At 39.2% G+C, this 20,806-nt stretch overlaps 1 protein-coding gene across 1 annotated transcript in view; it reads left to right on the forward strand.

The window, feature by feature from the left end:
- LOC145126604 (F-box protein At5g03100-like) overlaps window positions 1–20,806 on the forward strand; it is a 69,939-nt gene that overhangs the window by 7,256 nt on the left and 41,877 nt on the right. The window contains exons 2-3 of the mRNA XM_079061938.1: window positions 1,975–2,910; window positions 3,012–3,118. Of these exons, the coding sequence (XP_078918064.1) occupies window positions 1,975–2,910; window positions 3,012–3,118 (1,043 nt within the window). The remainder of the gene's footprint in view (window positions 1–1,974; window positions 2,911–3,011; window positions 3,119–20,806) is intronic.

Here is a 20,806-nt window from a genome sequence, read left to right on the forward strand (position 1 = left end):
ATGAGTTGCCACTCTTGGTGTTTCTGAGGTTCTAGATGCATAAAATTTTCTCCATTAGGGCTTGGAATCCCCCATGCATGAGATGGTGTCCATTTGGTGAAAGTTTAGTTCTTTATCTTGAAGATTGGTTCTTTTAGGGCATGAAAAGTCATCAAGTCAATGACTTTATGGTTCTAGACGTTCTTTAAGAAGTAGATTTGTGGTTTGGGCTCCTGGTCTTGAACACGAAGAGCTTAAGAAGGGTTTTGGCTTAATGGATGAGTACATTGGACGTACAAGTCTGTAAGCACAACGTACAAGCCAAATAGCGAGTACGCTTAGCGTACAGCTGAGTACGCCCTGCATACTCAGTCAGGTGGATTTTTGCTTTTGGGCTTTGTGGTTGGGCTTCCTTTTTGGGCTTGGGTGTTTGAGTTCTTAATGGGCCATCTGAGTACAAGTGTTTTGGACTAGGAAATTGGTTGGGCTTTAGGGTAAGGCCCATGTAAGGGTTTGGACCCAATTTGGAAAATTGGGCCATATTTAGGCCTTGGTTGATTATTTGTCTTTTGGGCCTTTCAGATTGTAAGTTGGGGCCTTAGTCTTGGACCAAGCTAGGTTAGGGGTAAAATGGTCTTTTTACCCTGAGTATGGATTATGGTTCTGGAGTGGAACCCAATTATTAATTGGGTGTTGTTTTGTTATTGACAGTTCGGGGATTTGTCAGCCAGCAGCCAGGGATCTTATGTGTGTTTCGGTAGTGTGAGTTGAGTCTCCTCACTGGGTTTAGCGGGTCGAAGGCACCAATGTCGGCCCATGGTTTATATGTTAGGATGCTAGATGTCTGTGCGACTCTTGCATGTATTGTATGATGGCATGTTTACCGGGCAAGGCCCGATGCCAGGCGTGGCCTGATGAGTATATTGAATGCTAGTTATAAGTATCTGTTTTTATGCTTACCGGGCAAGGCCAGATGTCGGGCGGGGCTCGATGATTGTAAGGTAGGGTATAGTCTTTGTGATTATTGCATGTGTTAGTAAGGTTATATATTTATATGATTATATGGTTATATGATTATGTGTGTATCGGGCGGGGCCTGGTGATTGACAGATCTGTAATCCGAGCGGGGCTCAATGCCGGGCGGGGCCCGAGGCCGAGTGGGACTCGAGACCTGGTGAGACCAGATGGAGGACGGGGGCCCAGTATGTGATTTATGTATGTATGGTATGAGGTATCTTGGAGAACTCACTAAGCTTTGTGCTTACGGTTTTCAGTTTATGTTTCAGGTACTTCGGATTTTCATATGGAAGAGCTCGGGATGATTACAGAGCACACACCACATGTATCCGCATTCCGCGATTTACTCTGATTTGATGATGATTTGCTAAATCTTGATTACCTTGGTTTTATGGAAATGATATATATTAACGATTTATTAATCTAAAACCAAAAATTATATGTCATTATGAGTGGGTGGTTACACGATTTTGAAAGTTTAGTGTACAAATGTGTATGCAAAAGGCGGCAATAGAGATATGTAAGAGAGTGACGGGAGGGGATGAGTTGACTTGAGAGATTTTCTCAAATGGTGTTTGAGGACAAAGGAGGGGCTAAATCAACAATGAAAAGTTGGACTTGTACCTTTTTTTTTTGTGTGTGTGTGTAAACCATAAGAACCAAACTCATGCATTATTCCTATCTTTTTCTATTTAACGTATTATGTATAGATAGAGTAACGCCACAGACTTTTTATTTGCATCATTGTTTTAATCGCTAAATGTTATTTTCACTGTTGTTTTTTATGCTGTCTTGGCCAATAAACAAACACTGAAAATCGATTTGAATATTGAAAAAATCTCTCATTTACATAAAGAATGAATTGTAATTTTTAACGTTTAGAGGTGAAAGCAAAGCTTTATCTCACCATTTGTATACATATTTACGCCTAACTGTGTAGAAGGACTAATAAATCAACCTAAATTTGCCCCAAAACAGATTAGGTTTCAAGAAATTATGGAGGGAGAAGATGATCGAATCAATGCTTTGCCGGATTGCTTGCTTCTTGAAATCCTCTCTCGTTTACCCTCCATAAAACGTGCCATTAGAATAGGTACACTCTCCAAACGATGGAAACATCTTTGGACTTCAGTTCCTACTCTCTGTTTCAATGATTATACACGTACACTTTCCGATTTCATTTCATCCGTTGACAAAACCCTAACTCAATGTCATCAACTGAAGCTCAAGAAATTCCTTGTGTGTACCACTTATGATACTCAATATGTATCGCAAGTGAACAGTTGGATTCGTTATGCTATAAGTTGTAACGTTGAAGATTTTAGTTTAACGTTATGGAATATGAAATTTGAAGCTGAGTTTCTGTTAGAACAAATTTTTTTCATTAGTTCATCTTTTACTGATCTGACATTAAGAGGCTGCATATTCAATCCGATTGGGGCTATTAATTGGAAAAATCTTAGAAATTTGTGTATAACTTGGGGGTATTTACATGAAGATTTGATTGAAAATATATTATCCGGGAGTCCTCTGTTGGAAACTTTGGTGTTGAGATATTGCTATGGTTATAGACGGCTCGATATTACTTCGAAGAGCGTTAAGAACTTGGTGTTCTCTGGACACATTATTCGTGATGATGATGATGATGACGATGATGATGATGATGGTGATATCACATATATTATCGAAATCAATGCTCCTAATATTTTGTCACTAACAATTGAAGATGATGTTTTGTTGTGGAGGCTTTTGTTAATAAACGTGTCTTCTTCTTTAGTCGAAGCTAATTTAGATTTTGCAAATATGGGGCATAATGAGATAATACCTGAAGAGGCGGAAGAAGAGATGCTTAAAGGCTTATTACTAAAGCTTCGCCATGTCAAGGAGCTTAAAATTGGAGACTTATGTTCTGAGGTAAAATTTCTTGTGTTTCACAATTTATTCTTTTGTAATAATCGTATAAAGTTTTTAGTTGTAGCAGTACTTTACTGATTATACTTTGATAAACATGTTAGGTTTTGTCTCGTTTGGAAGCAAAAGGTTTCATTTTTCCATTAAATATGAAGTTTCCTGATATCATTCCACCTTTATGCTCTGATAGTAATTCTAATGAGATTGAAAGGTGTTCTTGCTTGACCATGGTCCTAAAATTGATGTGCTTAATTGATTGATGACACTTGAGCTCATGTTCGGGTACTTCTGTTATTGGGAATTATTTTCATCATCATCTTTTATTTTTTTATTATTATAATTTTTTTTGCCGAGTTTAACTGTTCGGAAGATGTTATGTTAAAAAAATCAACCAAAATTGAAGATTTTTTAAGAGTAAATTGCATAGTTATTTTATAATTTTTATATTTAACTACCGATTTGTTTGAACCCACAAATTTATTGTTAATTCGTGTCTTCTATCAACTCTTGTGAGTATAAGGCTAGCAATAAGTAAATCTACCAACCTAATTCGAATCTAACCCAATACTTAATGGGTTAGGTTGGGATTTTCAACTCTTTTAACTAAATGGGTCAACACGATTAATTAAACGGGTTAATTTGGGTTAGGGTTGGAATTTCTAATTTGATTTTAATGTGTATTTTATATATATATATATATATATATATATATATATATATATATATATATATATATATATATATTAAGTATTAAGATGTAATAAATAATATTTTAATGTAACATCCCAAGATTTGTCATTTATAGTCCCTGCGGATGGAAGGGTGAAGCCATGAAAAGTCTAAGGGCTAAATTGCAATTTTGGATCAGGAGGAGTACGCTGCGCGTACATAAGGGTACGCTGAGCGTACTAGGCGCGCCCTAGTACGCTGGGCGTACACTTGTGTACGCTGGGCTTTCTCATGTTAGAAGAAAACCTTAATATTTAGGGTTTGAGGGCTATATAAGCAACATTATGAGCACAAAACCCTCCCTTACCCCAACCTCCACTGCTTAGAGTCGTTTTCCCCAAACCCTAGCCATTTCCTTGAGTGTTTGAGCTTTTTGAGTGTTTTAAGAAGAAGGTGTTGCATCAAGGAGTTGGAGAAGAAGATCAAGCTTGTAGATCTGAAGTTGGTTTGTGCCCTAGAAGCTTTAGAAGGTAAAAAGCTTGGAACTTTATACTTGTATGAGATAGATCTAGTCATTTTAGCTTTATGGAAGCATTCTTGTCCTAAAAGTCCCAAAATGGTGCATGTTATGATTTGGATGAAGTGAGTTGTCCTTTCAGACCTTAGAAGAGGTCCTAAGTGATAAAAATGGTGTCCCAATAGCTAGACTTGTCTCATACATGAAGTAGGAAGGTCTTAATGGATTAAGACCATGTATTAAGAACTTTCTGGACGTCCAAAGTTATAAAGTTCGAGACTTTATAGTCCTATGGCACATTTGGTCGATGGATCTGGAGTTTGGGCTTAAGTGCTTAAGCCATTAAGCACTTATTAGGGTTTTGGTGAAACCCCGCGTACGCCCAACGTACTGGGTCAACCACCCCGATGGTGGTCAACATCAGGACGAGTACGCCCCGCGTACCAGAGGAGTACGCCCCGCGTATGTCCTCTGTTGGGCCTTTGGCAATTGGGCTTCGGGTTTTGGGCTGTTTATGGACTAGTTGGATTTGGGCCTTTACTGGACTTTATGAATATTATGTTTTGGGCCAAGTTTTGATAATGAATCTTGGAATTAGGCCCAATTAGGGAGTTGGGCCCAATTTGGTAAATTGGGCCAATAATGGGCTTTGCATAAGGACTTTCATGGTTATGGAATTGGCATTGGGCCTTGGCCCAATGAAGAGAATGGACATGATGGATTGTGTGGAAACTTAGTCAAGATTGTTATGTTGTGTAATGACTTGGTATTTATTATGTGATAGTTTGGGATTCCGGTATGACAGCGATCAGAGGTTTTCGGTACTTCGGCACTGCTTGCGAGGTGAGTTATCCTCACTATATCAACAGGGTCTAAGGCACCAAGGCCAGCCCTTTATCGGATTTGTATCCGGGTATTCGCTAGATATGTTTATTGATCTGCTAGATCTGCATCCTGGTAGTTAGGATGGTATTATGTTAGTGACTTGGTTTAGGTCGGTATCCTGGTATATAGGATGATGTTATGTTAGTGACAAGTTAGGTCGGTATCCTGGTTATAGGATGGTTGTTGTGTTAGTGATCTGTTAGATTGGTATGACTATCTGTTACATACATGCTAGCGTATGATATTTATGTGCACATGATTGTTTGATTGGTATGGGGTTGGGTTGAGGCGGGTCCTGCTTCGTGCTATAGGCCAACATACCCAGGGCGGACCGGATAGACTGTAGGCCCAGGAGCGCACATAGTCAGGTCGAAGGCCCGACGAGAGGTCCGAATAGGCTGAAGGCCCCGAGAGGGCGGTCTAGACGTGCCGAGGCTCAGAGAGTGGGCCAAATAGACTGAACGCCCGGACGCCCGGTGCAGGCGGTCCAGTCATACTGTAGACTCAGAGAGTGGACCAGGTGGACTGAAGGCCCGGTGCGGGCGGACCAGTCACACTATAGACTCGAGATGCATGGCTGTTCTGTTTGTTTATATGATATGATTATGATTGTATGGCGTTGGTATTTTGGGGGAAATTCACTAAGCTTCGGGCTTACAATTGTTGATTTTGTTTCAGGCATTTCTGATGATCGCGGGAAGGAGAAGGCGTGACCGTACACTTCCTCATATTTTGATTTGGATTTCTGGGATATTCTGATATGAAACTATTTTGAAAACAAATTTGTAATAAATCTTGTCATTTGAAATGTTTTTAAAAGTTTAAATTTGGCATGAATTTTATGGGTGTTACAAGTTGGTATCAGAGCCTTGGTTTGAGTGAATTGGAGGAACACTCGTGTGAATCTAGTCTAAAATCAAGGAAGAGATTTTCAAAATGACTTTTCAAATGGTTTTCAAAATAATGATGGAGGATGCAAGTGTACGATCAGCCGGAGCCAGTAAGTAGACCCCAAAATACCATACGGTTATTTGTTATTGTGATATGTTAGAACAACATGCTAGTACTAGGCTAGGGATCTTCAGGAATTGCATGATAGAATTGCCTAATTACATGATGCCTGCTAGCCTAGGGTTTTCCTTATATGAGATTGACATCATTACTGTAGTTTCTTGTGTATGCATCACGGCTGTACATAATTAAGATCTTATAGCCTGAGAATGTTTGGTTTGGCCTTATGTTCTGTTCTTGTTTAATTGGGGGCTTAGGGTAGGATCAGATATTCGAAAGTCTATAGGGTCCAGCGTTATGTATGGCTAGCGTACACTGGTGCTGCAGGGTTGGTGGAAGTTTCATGGATGAGTGAGTAGTGTGAGGCCGGTAGGTCAGTTATGAGATATTTAGCATTCATCTAGGAGTGAGGATTGAGCGCTCGCTATGTTTATGTATATTGTTAGGGTGTTGTGGTGATACTTGAGACAAATATGGGTAGGTGTGGAAGGTAGTATGGGCCCGTACTACTGAAAGCACATGACCCATACGCGTAGCAAGGAAGTCACAACCCCTGGGGTTTAGTTGGAAGTTGGTTCCATGTTATTGTATGGATTATTCGAGACGTCTTGAGACCGGATCCGGGTTAGGATCGGAAGCTGGCAGCCAGGATAGGCCAGTATTGTCAGAGGATCGTGTCAGTGAGATCATCCGGGAGGAGGTGATCAAGATTGTCCGAGGACAGTTGCCGGAGATGTTCGGGTCTATTAAGGCCTCCATGGTTGAGTATTTCTACGAGCGCTATGCAGCCCTGCTGAGACGACTGTCGCAGCAGCTACAACAGCTGTAACGATGGCAGGGGGAGGAGTTGGTCGAGCTTTCCAGTATCAGGACTTGTTGCTGGGACATATTCCGATGAGCAGAGAACTACAGTTACTTGAGATCAAGGAGATATTCTGTACTCGTTGCATTCCGTGGGTTGAGCGGGAGAGGCTAGCACATGAGTTTCTAGATTTGAGGCTCGGGGGTTTTGCTCGAGGCCGGAATGTGAGTCGCGGGGACTCCGGAAAGGAGTGATGATTATGTTCAGCTAGGGTTTTGCAGTTGGAAGTGGAATGGCAACTTGATGGATTGGATTGTTGTTTTATAGGGCAAGGATTGTGCCCTTTCAGTTTTTTGAGCTCGAAGGAGTGAGCAGGCTTGTGACCCCAGGATCAGGTTGTATTCCAGCTCGGGGTAAGTTGGTTGCAGGGACCGGCGACACTATTTCAGCACCGGTGAGAGCAGGTGGGTTGATGTGGCATAAGTATTTTGTGAGGTCCGGTTTGCCTTGGATCTCTTGTATCAGACGGTAAGGATTGATTATGTGACCTATTGCACTTTTGGGATTGTAGACTATGTCTTGGGATTAGTTTGTAGCCCAATTTAGGGTAGAGGTTGCTTCAGCTACTGTAGTTCAGTTGTGGATGTTTGAGCAGATAAGTGAGTCAGGGTGCGAACCCTGAATAGAATGATTTCTAGAGCCCGAGAGCGGGAAACTTGTTTGGAACACCTTTGGAAAAGGGGTATTATGTGGGAGGTCTGCGGATAGGGTCCCACAGAAGGGTTATTCAGCATTGTTAGGATTCAGTGGTTTTAGCAACCATTAGTGATTGTCGGACGAAAGCACCAAGGGAAGTAGCTCGTCGCCGAGGTATTAGTTGGAGCATCTATCTTTTGGTCTGCAGGACTTGAGTGAGGGGTCATTCAAGAATTAGTGACTGTCGGTTTCACTGGGATTCTGGAAGTGTTCATCTGGTTCTTAGAAGTGTGTGATCAATTGGGATTGGCTAGTAATGGATCACTAGTTGGAAAGAGTTGATTGTCTTCGGATCGATCGTTGGGAAGTGAGAAGGATTGGGAATACTCTAAATTTTCATGTATTGTGAAGGCTTAGTCGAATCTAAGTAGGGGAGAGTTACCCCGGGATGCAGAAACGGGAGAGGTTCTGAAACGGGGATAATTTTCACAACCCAACATGGATAATGGAGGCCCCAGTGGCTGCTTGGTTTGAGGGTTGTGTTGGTTGGGGGTTCGGTAAAACTCCCCAGCATAAGAAACACGTCTTCTTGGTGCTTGATAGCAGAATTTTGGGGAACCGGGTTGGGGTTCTAGTCATGAATCGAGTTCAGTTCGAGTGTTCGGTCGAGGGTGTGCTCGACTCTGAGGGTTTTTGGATTGATAGATTGAGGGTTTTGTTAGCTGCCAGGGCTCGGCAGTACATTCCGCACGGGTGTACGGGTTATTTAGTGTATGTGGTAGATACGCGGGTCAGGGAACAAACCACGATTTTACGAGAGGGTGGACGATCGATATGAGGCCTAGAGTTAGGTCGGGGTTAGAGTCCACGGAATGGATCAGGAGTTCGGAACCCCAAGTGGGTGAGAATAGTCTGCATGGGAGAGATCACCAGGAGGGGTGGTCCAGGGAGATGCTCAACAGTTTAGAGCGGTCCGTATAGAGTGAAGGTCGGTGGGGGCGTACCAGTCAGGCCGAAGGCTCGGAGAATGGTACATACAGGCTGAAGGCCTAGAGACGCGGTCCAGATATGCTAAAGGTTCGGAGAACGGTCCAGACAGGCTGAGGCCCAGAGAGGCGGTCCAGACATGCTGAAGGTTCTGAGAGTGGTCCAGATAGACTGAAGGCCTGATGAGGCAGCCCAGTCATGCTGAAGACTCTATATGCGTTTGTAGATCTATGCGCGGGTATTGAGTATGCTGCTATGCTATAACAATCAGTAGGTCTGTCCACAAGTATTAAACATGCTGATGGAGTATGCTGAAGACTTTGTATGGGTTTTGTTAGTTATATGATCGGGTTCTGAGTATATATGTGTTATGGGGTAGCAACTTGTTCTACAAGTGGATAGTGTAGGGTGAGGTTTCAGCACTGTGACACTTGTTGGTGTTGTGAAGGACATTGATTAGGCCTTCTTGGGTAATGGAGGAGGTGAGTACCTCCAAGATGGAGTGTTGGACATCCGAAGTGGCGACAACGGTGTTGACAGGTTATCGGGAGCATTCCAGTCATGAGCTGAGGGCTGGAGAGGGCATACCAGACTCATGCTGTGGGATCAGAAGCAATCCAGACCTATGCTGAGGACCATGTAAGGGTATTCCAGTTATAGGGTGTGGGCATATAGATTGTGTTGGTTATGTCTCTTGTAGGAGCGCGTTCGGATTGGATATTTTGTTGAGATTCGAGGGAGTTGTACTCGGTCGTGACGAATCAGAGGATTGTGGATGAGACACAAGGATAGATTGTGACATCCCCATTTTTACGGCCAGAAAAGACCGATTTTGTTTATGCTTTATAAAAATCAGAGTACCTCTTTTAGTGAAAATGTTGCGGAATTTGTTCCTAGTAAAGCATGATAAATACGTTATCAAAACATTTCCGAAGAAATGTATTTTTATTCATTTTAAAACATTTGGGATGTCATCGTCAATACATAAACATAAGCATAAACAGAACTTACATTCATTTACACTAGTGATCTACATCTCTTTAATCTCTCAGTGTAATGTAACTTCGTATCGACACATGTGATACAAATAAGCTTGAGTGGGTCAGGTTGGGAAACCTGGTGGGTACACAGGGATTTCAATCCCACAATGTTATATCATATATATATATATATATAATTTAGAACTCGCAAAATATACAATTTCACCATATATATATAAGCAACTCTTACCCCACCCCGTTAATCCTTACAACGAGACTATCCGTACTCTCGGACCTTAAATTTTACCTGTTACTTAACCCATAATCTCGGATCTAATTCATGCTCTCGGATCAATAATTATGCCCATTCCATACTCTCGGATTAGGGACAAGTGTCTATGTGTAAATCCATTCTCCCGGATTAACGACGAATGACTATGTCCTATCCATACTCCCAGACTGAGGACGACTGACTATGTCTTAATCCATACTCCCGGACTAAGGACAACTGACTATGTCTTAATCCATACTCCCGGATTAATGACAGTTGACTATGTCTAATCCATACTCTCGGACTAGGGACAATGACTATGTCTAATCCATGCTCCCGGATCAATGACATATACTAAAGTTCTATTCTCTGAGTATAACTCACTCGTACTCGTAAGAAAATACTACCCAATATTCCTCATAATTAATTTAGGTTTACTCTTTATCCTAAATCATCATATATAATAAGGTATGTTCTTTAACACGTATTTCAGGCAACATCAATTAACTCGCACATAAACATATAATTAATACTTCAATCAATACTTGTATTAAAATCATGTTCGTAAAAGGGACTATGCACTCACCTGCAAAGGTGGTGACTCGGTACTCGGACAACACTTCGTTTACTTTAAAACAAATTTCCATTGACAAAACCTGGTATCATTTCAACTAGAGTTTAGTCTAATGTTCAACGAGACTAATTAATAGACTAGCTATTATTACTATTATATAAACATTAAACAATACTTTTCACCCACTATGTACAGATAGGGGCCAGACATGAAACACCGGAGGGCAGGATCATTTTGGCATATAGCACTTTTGAAATCCAACAACCCAGGCGGCCCTTCAAACCAGATTCCCTATACCGCGAGTGGTTAAAAAGATATTATAACGACACTAATATAACTCATAATAATAGCTCAAATAATTATTATAAGGTCCTAATAACGTTACTATATTTAAATAAAAGCTATATTAAAAATTAGATAGACGTATCTTACCTATGAGGGGGTTTGGCTAGAAGTCGGGCTCTGCTGGGGCAGAACTTCCGAGCTGAAAGCTCTTCTTCTCGGAGCCGTCGAACGCTTCGGGGCTTTCTTCTAGCGCTAGGGGAGTTTTGGGAGGTTTAGAGAGAGTGTAGAGAGAAGAAAGAATGAGAAAAGGTGTGAAGAAAATGAGGGTGGGAGAGGTTCTATTTAAAGGGTGAAATATGGCTGAACTTGGTGCCACATGTCACCATCTGGTGGCAAGACTTGGGGAGAAAGCAATGGCCAAGATTGTGCCACGTCACCCATTTTCACACAACACACTTCCGACTTCTAAAATCTGTAACTTTCGCATACGAGCTCCGTTATTGACGTTCTTTATATCCACGCATAGGTAAAAATATGATCTACAACTTTCATTTTGACTCTGTCGGCTAATTCTCGACCGATCTTATATTTAACAGTAGGAGGAGATTATACTGTTAAATGACCGCGAAAAATTCGTAACTCTTTCATACGGACTCCGTTTTCGTCTGTCTTTCTATCGTTGACTTCCTATTAATGAGATATTCAACTCTCATTTAGGTCACGTAGGCCAAAAACCGCTCGATCTAAAATTCGAGTTTCGAGCTGTGCATTGTCATGCCAAATCTTAGAAAATTCATAACATCCTCATACGAAGTCAGATTTGGGCGTTCTTTTTATGCACGCTCTCGGTTTAACGTATACTACAACTTTTGTTTAGATCACTAAGGCCAAAAGGTCCTCTATCGTAAATTCACTATTTACGTCTCCCGGTGCTGTGCCGGTTTTGCCGTAAAACTTCGACGGGCCATAACTTCTTCGTTATAACTCGGATTTCGGCGCTTTTTATATGTACGGAACCCTTGTAACATATACTACCACTTGGTTAAGATTACTCCTTCTAAATAATATTCCATCAATAACTCATTTTTTATGCTTATTGTCTCTAAATTGACTAACCCGAATATGCGGATGTTACAATTATCTCCCCCTTAGGATGATTACGTCCTGGAATCATCAACGAAACAGGGCTGTATAATGACTCCACTCGTTATCTCTTCATCATAGGTAATAATCGTAACTTCTATGTTTCTTTGAATGCGTATCTAACTCGTGGTCTTCTTGACTGTAAGCGGTGCTTGATCTTGCACCCGTTCTCTATGTCTTGTTACACTTTCAATCATGACCTTCATGTCACAAACTCGCTCTTTATCAGAGACTCCTTCTTCTTCTTAACAAACTTAAGATAAGTTTATTTGATTTCCACGATAGACCGATGGGTCACGTTCTAATGAACTCTCATCGTATGTTGCAACGCTCAGACTCAGGTCTCTTAGAGTCAAATTCCGGAATGGATTATACTTTCCTTCATGTTCTAATGTGATATAATCACATTTTAACATGTAGCATTTCTAGCTACCAACTTCTTTAACTAGCGCGATACTTCTATTGACCGCTTCGATTATCTTTCACTTCAATCTTCTGGCTTAAGTTAGATGCTACATCGAACTTGGTTCTCTGAACCATGTAACATACTCATCTTAGTCGGACTCAATTTGATATGAACACTAGGGTCGAAACAACAATCATCTTCTTAATCATTACCGAAACGATGGTAACGACATACTTGAATAAAACGAAATCAATTACTAGCTTCTTGGTAACCTTGTGACTTTCCCTAATCCAAGTGCGAGTCTTGTGCTTCCGGTAGTATAGGCATCTACTACCATTCACACCTACTCATACTCGTCCTAAGTATTGTCTCGCAGTTTTCCAAGTTATCATACAAGAAAATCACACAACAGCTTAACACATCAGATAGTAAAACGAAGGTTTTATATTATTCCTTGAAACGATTACATGGGTGTTCAAGTTCATCCTAGACTATGCCTCTAATAGGCTACACCTTAAGATACTATAACTTGATCTTCGGATATCCATCCTCACTCCTGATTCCTTGCATTGTCAGCTGCTTCGTCTAGGATCATATGTAATGCTCTTGCCTTCGGTTTTGGCGGCACATTTGGCTTTGCAACTTCTTCTCTCCTTGGGCAGTTTTGCTTGTAGTGTCCTTCTTCACCACACCTAAAGCAAACTTCTCTCTTGGTTGTGCATTCGCTGGCATAATGACTGGTCTTCCCGCATTGGAAGCAGGTCATCTCTTTAGAGTATCTCCCAATGTGCTTCCTTCTGCACTTGTCACACCATTGTGCTCCTTCTCCAGACTTTGAGAATTTTGTCTTCTCGTTGGACCTTGTGGATCCTTCAAACTTTCTCTTATCGCCAATTTCAACCTTGTTGTCGGCTCTTCCCTTGATCATATCTTCAACAGACTTGGCAGCCTAGATAGCTGCCTCTAGAGTAGGTGCATGACGTACCGGCACCGCATACTCCCAGGGAAGTCCCTTTGCGTACTTGTCGACTTTGTCAGCTCGTCTGGAACAAGGCGCAAAGCAAACTCCATTTTGTCCATGAAGTTGTTGGTGTATTCATCGATGGACATGCTCCCTTTCTTCAAAGTTAGGAATTGGTTCTCTAGCTCGAGTAGGTTTTGGGCTGAGCAATACTTGCGCTTGAAATGCACCAAAAATTCTGCCCTAGTCAGTTGCAGGGGCTCATTAGGGCTTAGAGTCTTCCCCAGGGTGTTCCACCAGCGCACAACGCCTCCTCGGAACTGACGTACTGCAAATGTGGTCTGTAACTTGCCTCTACATCCACACATCATGAAGGCCAACTCCATCTCCGATATCCAATCCATAACTCCGATCCGATCTTCCTTTCCAGTGAAAGTCGATGGCTTGCAAGTTAGAAAATCATTGTACTTGCATCCGTTCCTCTCGTCTCCGTCATCTTGGTTGTTTCGTCGAACTATTGGTGGGTTGGCTTGACCAACGGTCCCACTGTAGTTCCCTCCTTCCGACTGCCCATCATTCAGTTCGGATTGTTCGATTGGTATTGTAGCTTCCTTTCGATTCTGTTGAAGCAAACATCTGGTTTCCTCCATTTGACGATCCAACATCATTTGGATCATCGCCTGTACTCCGGCCATAGTGATGGGCTCAGGCGTGGCTACCACAACAGGTATTTGCTCAATCACTGGAGGTTGATTCCTGTTTCTGTTCACGTTCCCGACTCCAATTCGGGTTCTTGCCATTTTGATCTATACACCAATTCAGACATTCGGTGTGTAATGACGAGAATTAAGATAAGAAAGATTTTATTTACGATCGACGTGTAAATCTCCCTATCACTCCGAAAAGTTATATGCCAGTTCTAATACCATAATTAAACGTTTAGAAACCTGAACACATAAAGTTTTCAGATCTGGTCGGCAACAGACCATAGATCTGATCATATAATGCATATCATAAATCATTTAGTACATAAAAGCATGTTAGGTATTTTCCCTAAATAAGCTAGTGCTTGTGTCTATTCAGGTGTATTACCTAAATTTTATTAGACACACTCCTCACAATCATTGCTTAGCATTCTAAGTTTAAGTCTAGAAATAAATCCATATTCCTAGTTCGCTTAAACTAATGCTCTGATACCAACTGTGACATCCCCATTTTCACGGTCAGAAAAGACCGATTTTGTTTATGCTTTATAAAAATCAGAGTACCTCTTTTAGTGAAAATGTTGCGGAATTTGTTCCCAGTAAAACATGATAAATACGTTATCAAAACATTTCCGAAAAAATGTATTTTTATTCATTTTAAAACATTTGGGATGTCATCGTCAATACAGAAACATAAGCATAAACAGAACTTACATTCATTTACACTAGTGATCTGCATCTCTTTAATCTCTCAGTGTAATGTAACTTCGTATCGACACCTGTGATACAAATAAGCTTGAGTGGGTCAGGTTGGGAAACCTGGTGGGTACACAGGGATTTCAATCCCACAATGTTATATCATATATATCTAATTTAGAACTCGAAAAATATACAATTTCACCATATATATATATGCAACTCTTACCCCACCCCGTTAATCCTTACAACGAGACTATTCGTACTCTCGGACCTTAAATTTTACCTGTTACTTAACCCATACTCTCGGATCTAATTCATGCTCTCGGATCAATAATTGTGCCCATTCCATACTCTCGGATTAGGGACAAGTGTCTATGTGTAAATCCATTCTCCCGAATTAACGACGAATGACTATGTCCTATCCATACTCCCGGACTGAGGACGACTGACTATGTCTTAATCCATACTCCCGGACTAAGGACAACTGACTATGTCTTAATCTATACTCCCGGATTAATGACAGTTGACTATGTCTAATCCATACTCTCGGACTAGGGACAATGACTATGTCTAATCCATGCTCCCGGATCAATGACATATACTAAAGTTCTATTCTCTGAGTATAACTCACTCGTATTCGTAAAAAATACTACCCAATATTCCTCATAATTAATTTAGGTTTACTCTTTATCCTAAATCATCATATATAATCAGGTATGTTCTTTAACACGTATTTCAGGCAACATCAATTAACTCGCACATAAACATATAATTAATACTTCAATCAATACTTGTATTAAAATCATGTTCGTAAAAGGGACTATGCACTCACCTGCAAAGGTGGTGACTCGGTACTCGGATAACACTTCGTTTACTTTAAAACAATATCATTTCCACTAGAGTTTAGTCTAATGTTCAACGAGACTAATTAATAGACTAGCTATTATTACTATTATATAAACATTAAACAATACTTTTCACCCACTATGTACAGACAGGGGCCTGACATGAAACACCGAAGGGCAGGATCATTTTGGCATATAGCACTTCTGAAATCCAACAACCCAGGCGGCCCTTCAAACCGGATTCCCTGTACCGCGAGTGGTTAAAAAGATATTATAACGACACTTATATAATCCATAATAATAGCTCAAATAATTATTATAAGGTCCTAATTGTTGGATTAATGTCTAAGTCTATAACTATAATTGGTAAGACTTGACCCGACCCGACATGGTCCATTTGGGTTGCATGGCATCATGCATTTGGATAGACTATAATGAGAGAAATAACACTTAAGGTTGGTTAATATATTATAAGTTCTAATATATTAATAAGGTTATTTAATTAGTATTGATCAAGAATTAATTTGGAGCTAATTAAGTGATCAAAAGGAGACTAATTAAATATATGGGTTGATTGTGTAAATCATTCATTCTTATATATGTGGGCTTGTGATCTAAGATTCCTTATGTTGGACTAAGTCCATGGGGTGACCCATGGATACTCCATGGAGGTTAAAATCCATGGAGCATAAGGAATGGGTAAAGTTATGAGTTACATGGTGTAACCCTAATAGCCACCATATAAAAGAATCCTATGGCTAAAGAAATCGTGCACTAATGTGTGAATATGAGGGCTAGACGATTTCAAGGAGTGTTCCATTTCTCTCAAGTCATTCCATGTGCATTTGGTGTTGTGTGAACCATTTGAGGTGTCACACTTGGGGCACTAGGCACTCAAGCTTCATGGAGACAAGCTACATCAAACAAAGGTATGTATTCTATCTATTTGATTACCCAAGTATCAAGTATTATATGCTAGATAGGGTAATACCTTGGAAAGTTCATAATTTCATGTATAATAGAGAAAACATAGATCCAAGGTATTTAGGGTTGCATGTACACTTAGGAGTGTTAGAATGCTCAAAACACATCAGTGGTATCAGAGCCAAGGCTTGTTTTCTTGTTATACTTGCAAAATTAGCTGAAAAATCGAATTGTATTAGTTTAAAAGTTATGCTAATTACTTGAAAAAAAATTTGATGTGAATTATCTTTGTTCATATGAGTTTATTAGATTAATAGAAAAGTTAATTGATTATGTGTTTTCAATCCATTTTAATCTAAGAGTTGATTCTAAAATGTGTTTTTGTAACTTGTCCTCAAGTTATATGAAAAGTCACATTTAAGTTTCATAAAACTCATAAAAAGTTGGCAATGGTTACAAAAATGAAGAGTCTTGTCCTCATTAAATGGTTTTATGACTCCATAACTTGTACTCAAGTTATGGAGGTTCAAGAGTCACTTCATTAAATGATAAAATGTGTAACCTTAATTAGTTCCATAAGTTACAAAAATAAAGAAAAGTTACATTCTTTTATTAGTTTAAAGTCTTCCATAACTTGTCCTCAAGTTATGGAACTTGAAGAGTTTTTTTTTTTAATTAAAACTACTTTAAGCACATAAGTTATGGAATTAATTAGTTTTGAATATTTTCAAAACTTGCCCTCAAGTTTTGGAATTTGTAAAGTTTTCCCCATGAATACTTTAATTCCAAGTTAGCCCTTAGAATTTTAAAAGTTAAAATTCAACCCTTATACTTTATAGTATTATAAGTTAATAATAAATATATGTATAAGAGCAAGTCAGTCTTACCGTTAGTAGGCCTCATTCACGAAGCCGGTCTATAAGGGGGGTATAAGGTTACTGCCTATAAAATGGCAGTTTAATGGGTGTCCACTCTCACCCACCGCTTCCTTGACTGGTGGAGGTTCGTTAGCCGAACGGGTAGGACAAGGACTATAATTCTCCCTTCATTAAAAGTATTAATGATAAATACTAAGTAACTAAACACTTATAAATTCCCAATCTTAGTTACTTAGGAAAATGTGAATAAGGTGCTAATCCATGAAATTACACTTTGCACTTTGTTTAAACCGTTAGTGGAGCGTGTGTGGTTAACCGGCACACTAACCTGGATTTAACAAAGTAGGCAAAGGGTAACTTAATATTTATCATAGTATCGGTGGAGCTCGTGTGGTTAACCGACACATCGATTGAGGGGTAAATATTAAGGGTACCAAGTATATTTGCATGGTTACTTCACACCTTGTTTTGTGATCCTCGGCATCCCAGTCACAAAACCTGAAGGGCACACTCGAGATTGAAACATGCCATTGAAAAGTTCAATGAATCTCAAAAGATCTAGGAGTTTCAAATCCAATTAAAAACCTAATTACATTATTTCGTTTTTCATGGTGGAAATTGGTAAATCGTCATTTACCTACCTTCAACTATTTTATAACTCGGATTACGGCATCCCTCTTCCAGTTATGAATAGGTTGTTGGATCCTAGCCTTAATATTTCATATTGGGTGTTATATTAAGGACTTTAGATCAACTATCTTGAATATCTCCCAAAAGATGTCTAGTTCAGACATCTATGATCTTCCCAAATCTCTTGGAACTTTACTTCCTCCACCTCCTCCAATTATTCTCCCTAACCCACAAGTTCAAGGTCACTCAAGCCCTAATGGAAAGCAAGGTCTATGTGTGATCACATCTTAGAGATGAAGTCACATATTGACAAGCTGGGAGAGTTGGGTGTCAAAGTCTTGAGAAAGTTGGATGTTCAATCACTTTCTAAGTCACATAGTGAGTTCCTTTGGGACTCCTATGAAACAGACTATGACAAGACCCTTAATGATCTTATCTATTTGCTTGGTACTACTGAATCAACAATGATTTGGAAGGCTAGTAAAGCAAATTTGATTAGAAGATCGACTTCCCAAAACGTTATGGACAGGGACAATAGTGACACAGGAAATCCAGAAAAGCATTCTCTTCCCAATGGAAAGGGATTGGCCATAGTCAACTTGGTTGACCAAATGGTAAAGAGAAAGGCTAAGTCTGAGATAGTCCCATGTACTATTACCTAAGGGTCCATATGTTTCTATTGCCAAAGGAAGGGGCTTTGGTTACGAAGTTGCCAAACTTACCTAAGGATGGTAAAGTCAATGAGTTTGACTTTATTTCAGGTAAAGTCCATTGTCTAACTCTATTAAGTTCCTACTTGGAGATTCTTATTACATGATGTGACTGGGTCACATGTTGATGTTATAAGAATCAAAGAAAAGAGAGAAAGCTTAAACGAAGTATATGCTGATTCTGATCGCGAAGATGGACTTCGATCGCATCAAAATTTTTGAGCTGTTACTTAGGAGTTATGACTCATTGCTTAGGAATAGATAACAACAAGGTTTTCATATATGGATTGTAAGGATGAATTTTTCCGCAAAGTTTTTTAAAATAAAAGAAAATTTTTGATTTTATTTATTTTAAGTATCCTTACAATGGCATTTGTGGAAAAAAAAATTTGTTGCTTATATGATTCCATTGCTAGTAATATAGGAAAATGATTTTGATTCTTTCATTTGTGGTAGCGTCTTAATTTACCAAATAAGAAAAGTTTCTCATCACCCAAGTTTCAATTGGACCGAAACTTGGAATCATACAAGGTGTATAGTATGATGAATGAGAATTTTCAACTTTGGAAAAATTAAGACTAGTTACTTGTTCACATGTATATGTGACTCAAGAGAAGGACTAAGGGATCAAGTACACATTCATGTGCACTAGTCAAAGTTCACCACAAAAGATGGACAAGAATATTCGTCATGATTTACTAAAGCTTAGTAAATATGGTTATACTTACAAGTTTAAGTATAATTCTGAAAAACATTGAAAATACTTCAATGTATGGCAGAACGAATGAGAAGAATCAAATTTGGCAGAAAGATAAAAGTTTCTCAAATCTGAAAAGATGGGAGAGTACTTTAGTATCATGTTTATGATCATCTTAATAATTAAGATACCATATCACAATTGATCCTCTAAGGTCATCTTAGTGCATTTTTATGACTAAGAAGAGGAGTCATGAATTGTTGAAATGGTTAAATCAAAAAGATGAGTCATACTTCGTTCCAAAACAATTCTTAGAGTCATACTCCAAGATTGTAACTTGAGTGATATATCTTAAAGAAGGTTTATTAACACTAGTCAAATGGAAGAGTAAAAGTTATCTACTCTTGTACATTTGAAATTGGTAAGTTGTGATGTTTTGGATAAAACAGAGACCAACTTAGACCAAGTGTGTGAAGTGTTTGTCTTGCTAAAGAATCTGCACTATCTCTTGTATTTTTGGCAAGTGAGTCTTATATGTCAAGAGGACAGTGGGAGTCCTAAAGCTCTTGAAAGTTTCAAGACCTAATCAAGAATAAAACCTGGAATTCTTCACTAGCACACGACTTGAGGTGTATAACCTATCGTGTTGACATTTCTGTGCCTATTCAAGTTGACTTTGCATAGTAGTTCTGAGAGTTCTCAATTGGTTGCACAACTACTTGGAAGCTATGGCAGGCCCTTGTGCTGCCAGGTGACAAGAACTTAAGATTGCACAAGTTCAATCCATATGAGTTTGGATTTGTCACTAACCTTGTCTTGTGATTATGGTTTTGACAAATTCATATGGGTAGGAACTCATACACCATAAAAATCTAAGTGTCATAAGGTTTCTCTCCGATTCATGAAAATGATGGTGAGGAAACACTTTCACTAAGTAGTTTTTTAAGTAGATAGTAATCTTTGCATTCTCAAAGTCGTTAGTAGAGTACACTAACATGGACTTATGAGAAATAGCAAAGGTCTAACCAATTGAGACTATGATTACGGCATCCCTTTTCATAGTTCTTAAATTGTTTAGACACACCAGTGGGCTATCTACAATAAGGTGTATGATTTTGATAAAGTCTTATCAAAGCAATCTAGTAGCAGAAATTTGAACTTTGGTAAGAAAGTCAATAAAGTATTGATTTCTAGAAGTCCACTAATTTCTGAATACATGTCAAAGCTAGTGGGAGCATAAGTATTATGCTGATAATCATCATGTTAGTGGGAGCATGATAATTATGATAAGTATTGCAAGTTAGCAATGTTAATTATAGAAAACAAAAGTTTCAATTCGTGAGGCAGCCAGGGGTTGAAAGAGTTGTTTGCTATAATTAAGGGAGAGGATATACTTCATTTCAGTTCTAAAGGCTTAAATTGAGACCTTAATCATCTTTAGTCAAGAATATATATATGAATTTCATGTTGGATTGGTTCAACTTAAGGAAATTCTATATATTGCGTTCTCAAAATTCGATTATGATTACGGCATCCCTCTTCATAATCAAATTTTGAAAACATGGCAAATAAAAATATTGTAGCAAAAGACTGGTCTAGAATCATGTCTTTATGTGAGACATCAT

The sequence above is a fragment of the Lactuca virosa genome, chromosome 7 (assembly GCF_052849685.1).
Source record: "Lactuca virosa cultivar CGN04683 chromosome 7, Lactuca_virosa_CGN04683_v6, whole genome shotgun sequence".
NCBI lineage: Eukaryota > Viridiplantae > Streptophyta > Magnoliopsida > Asterales > Asteraceae > Lactuca > Lactuca virosa.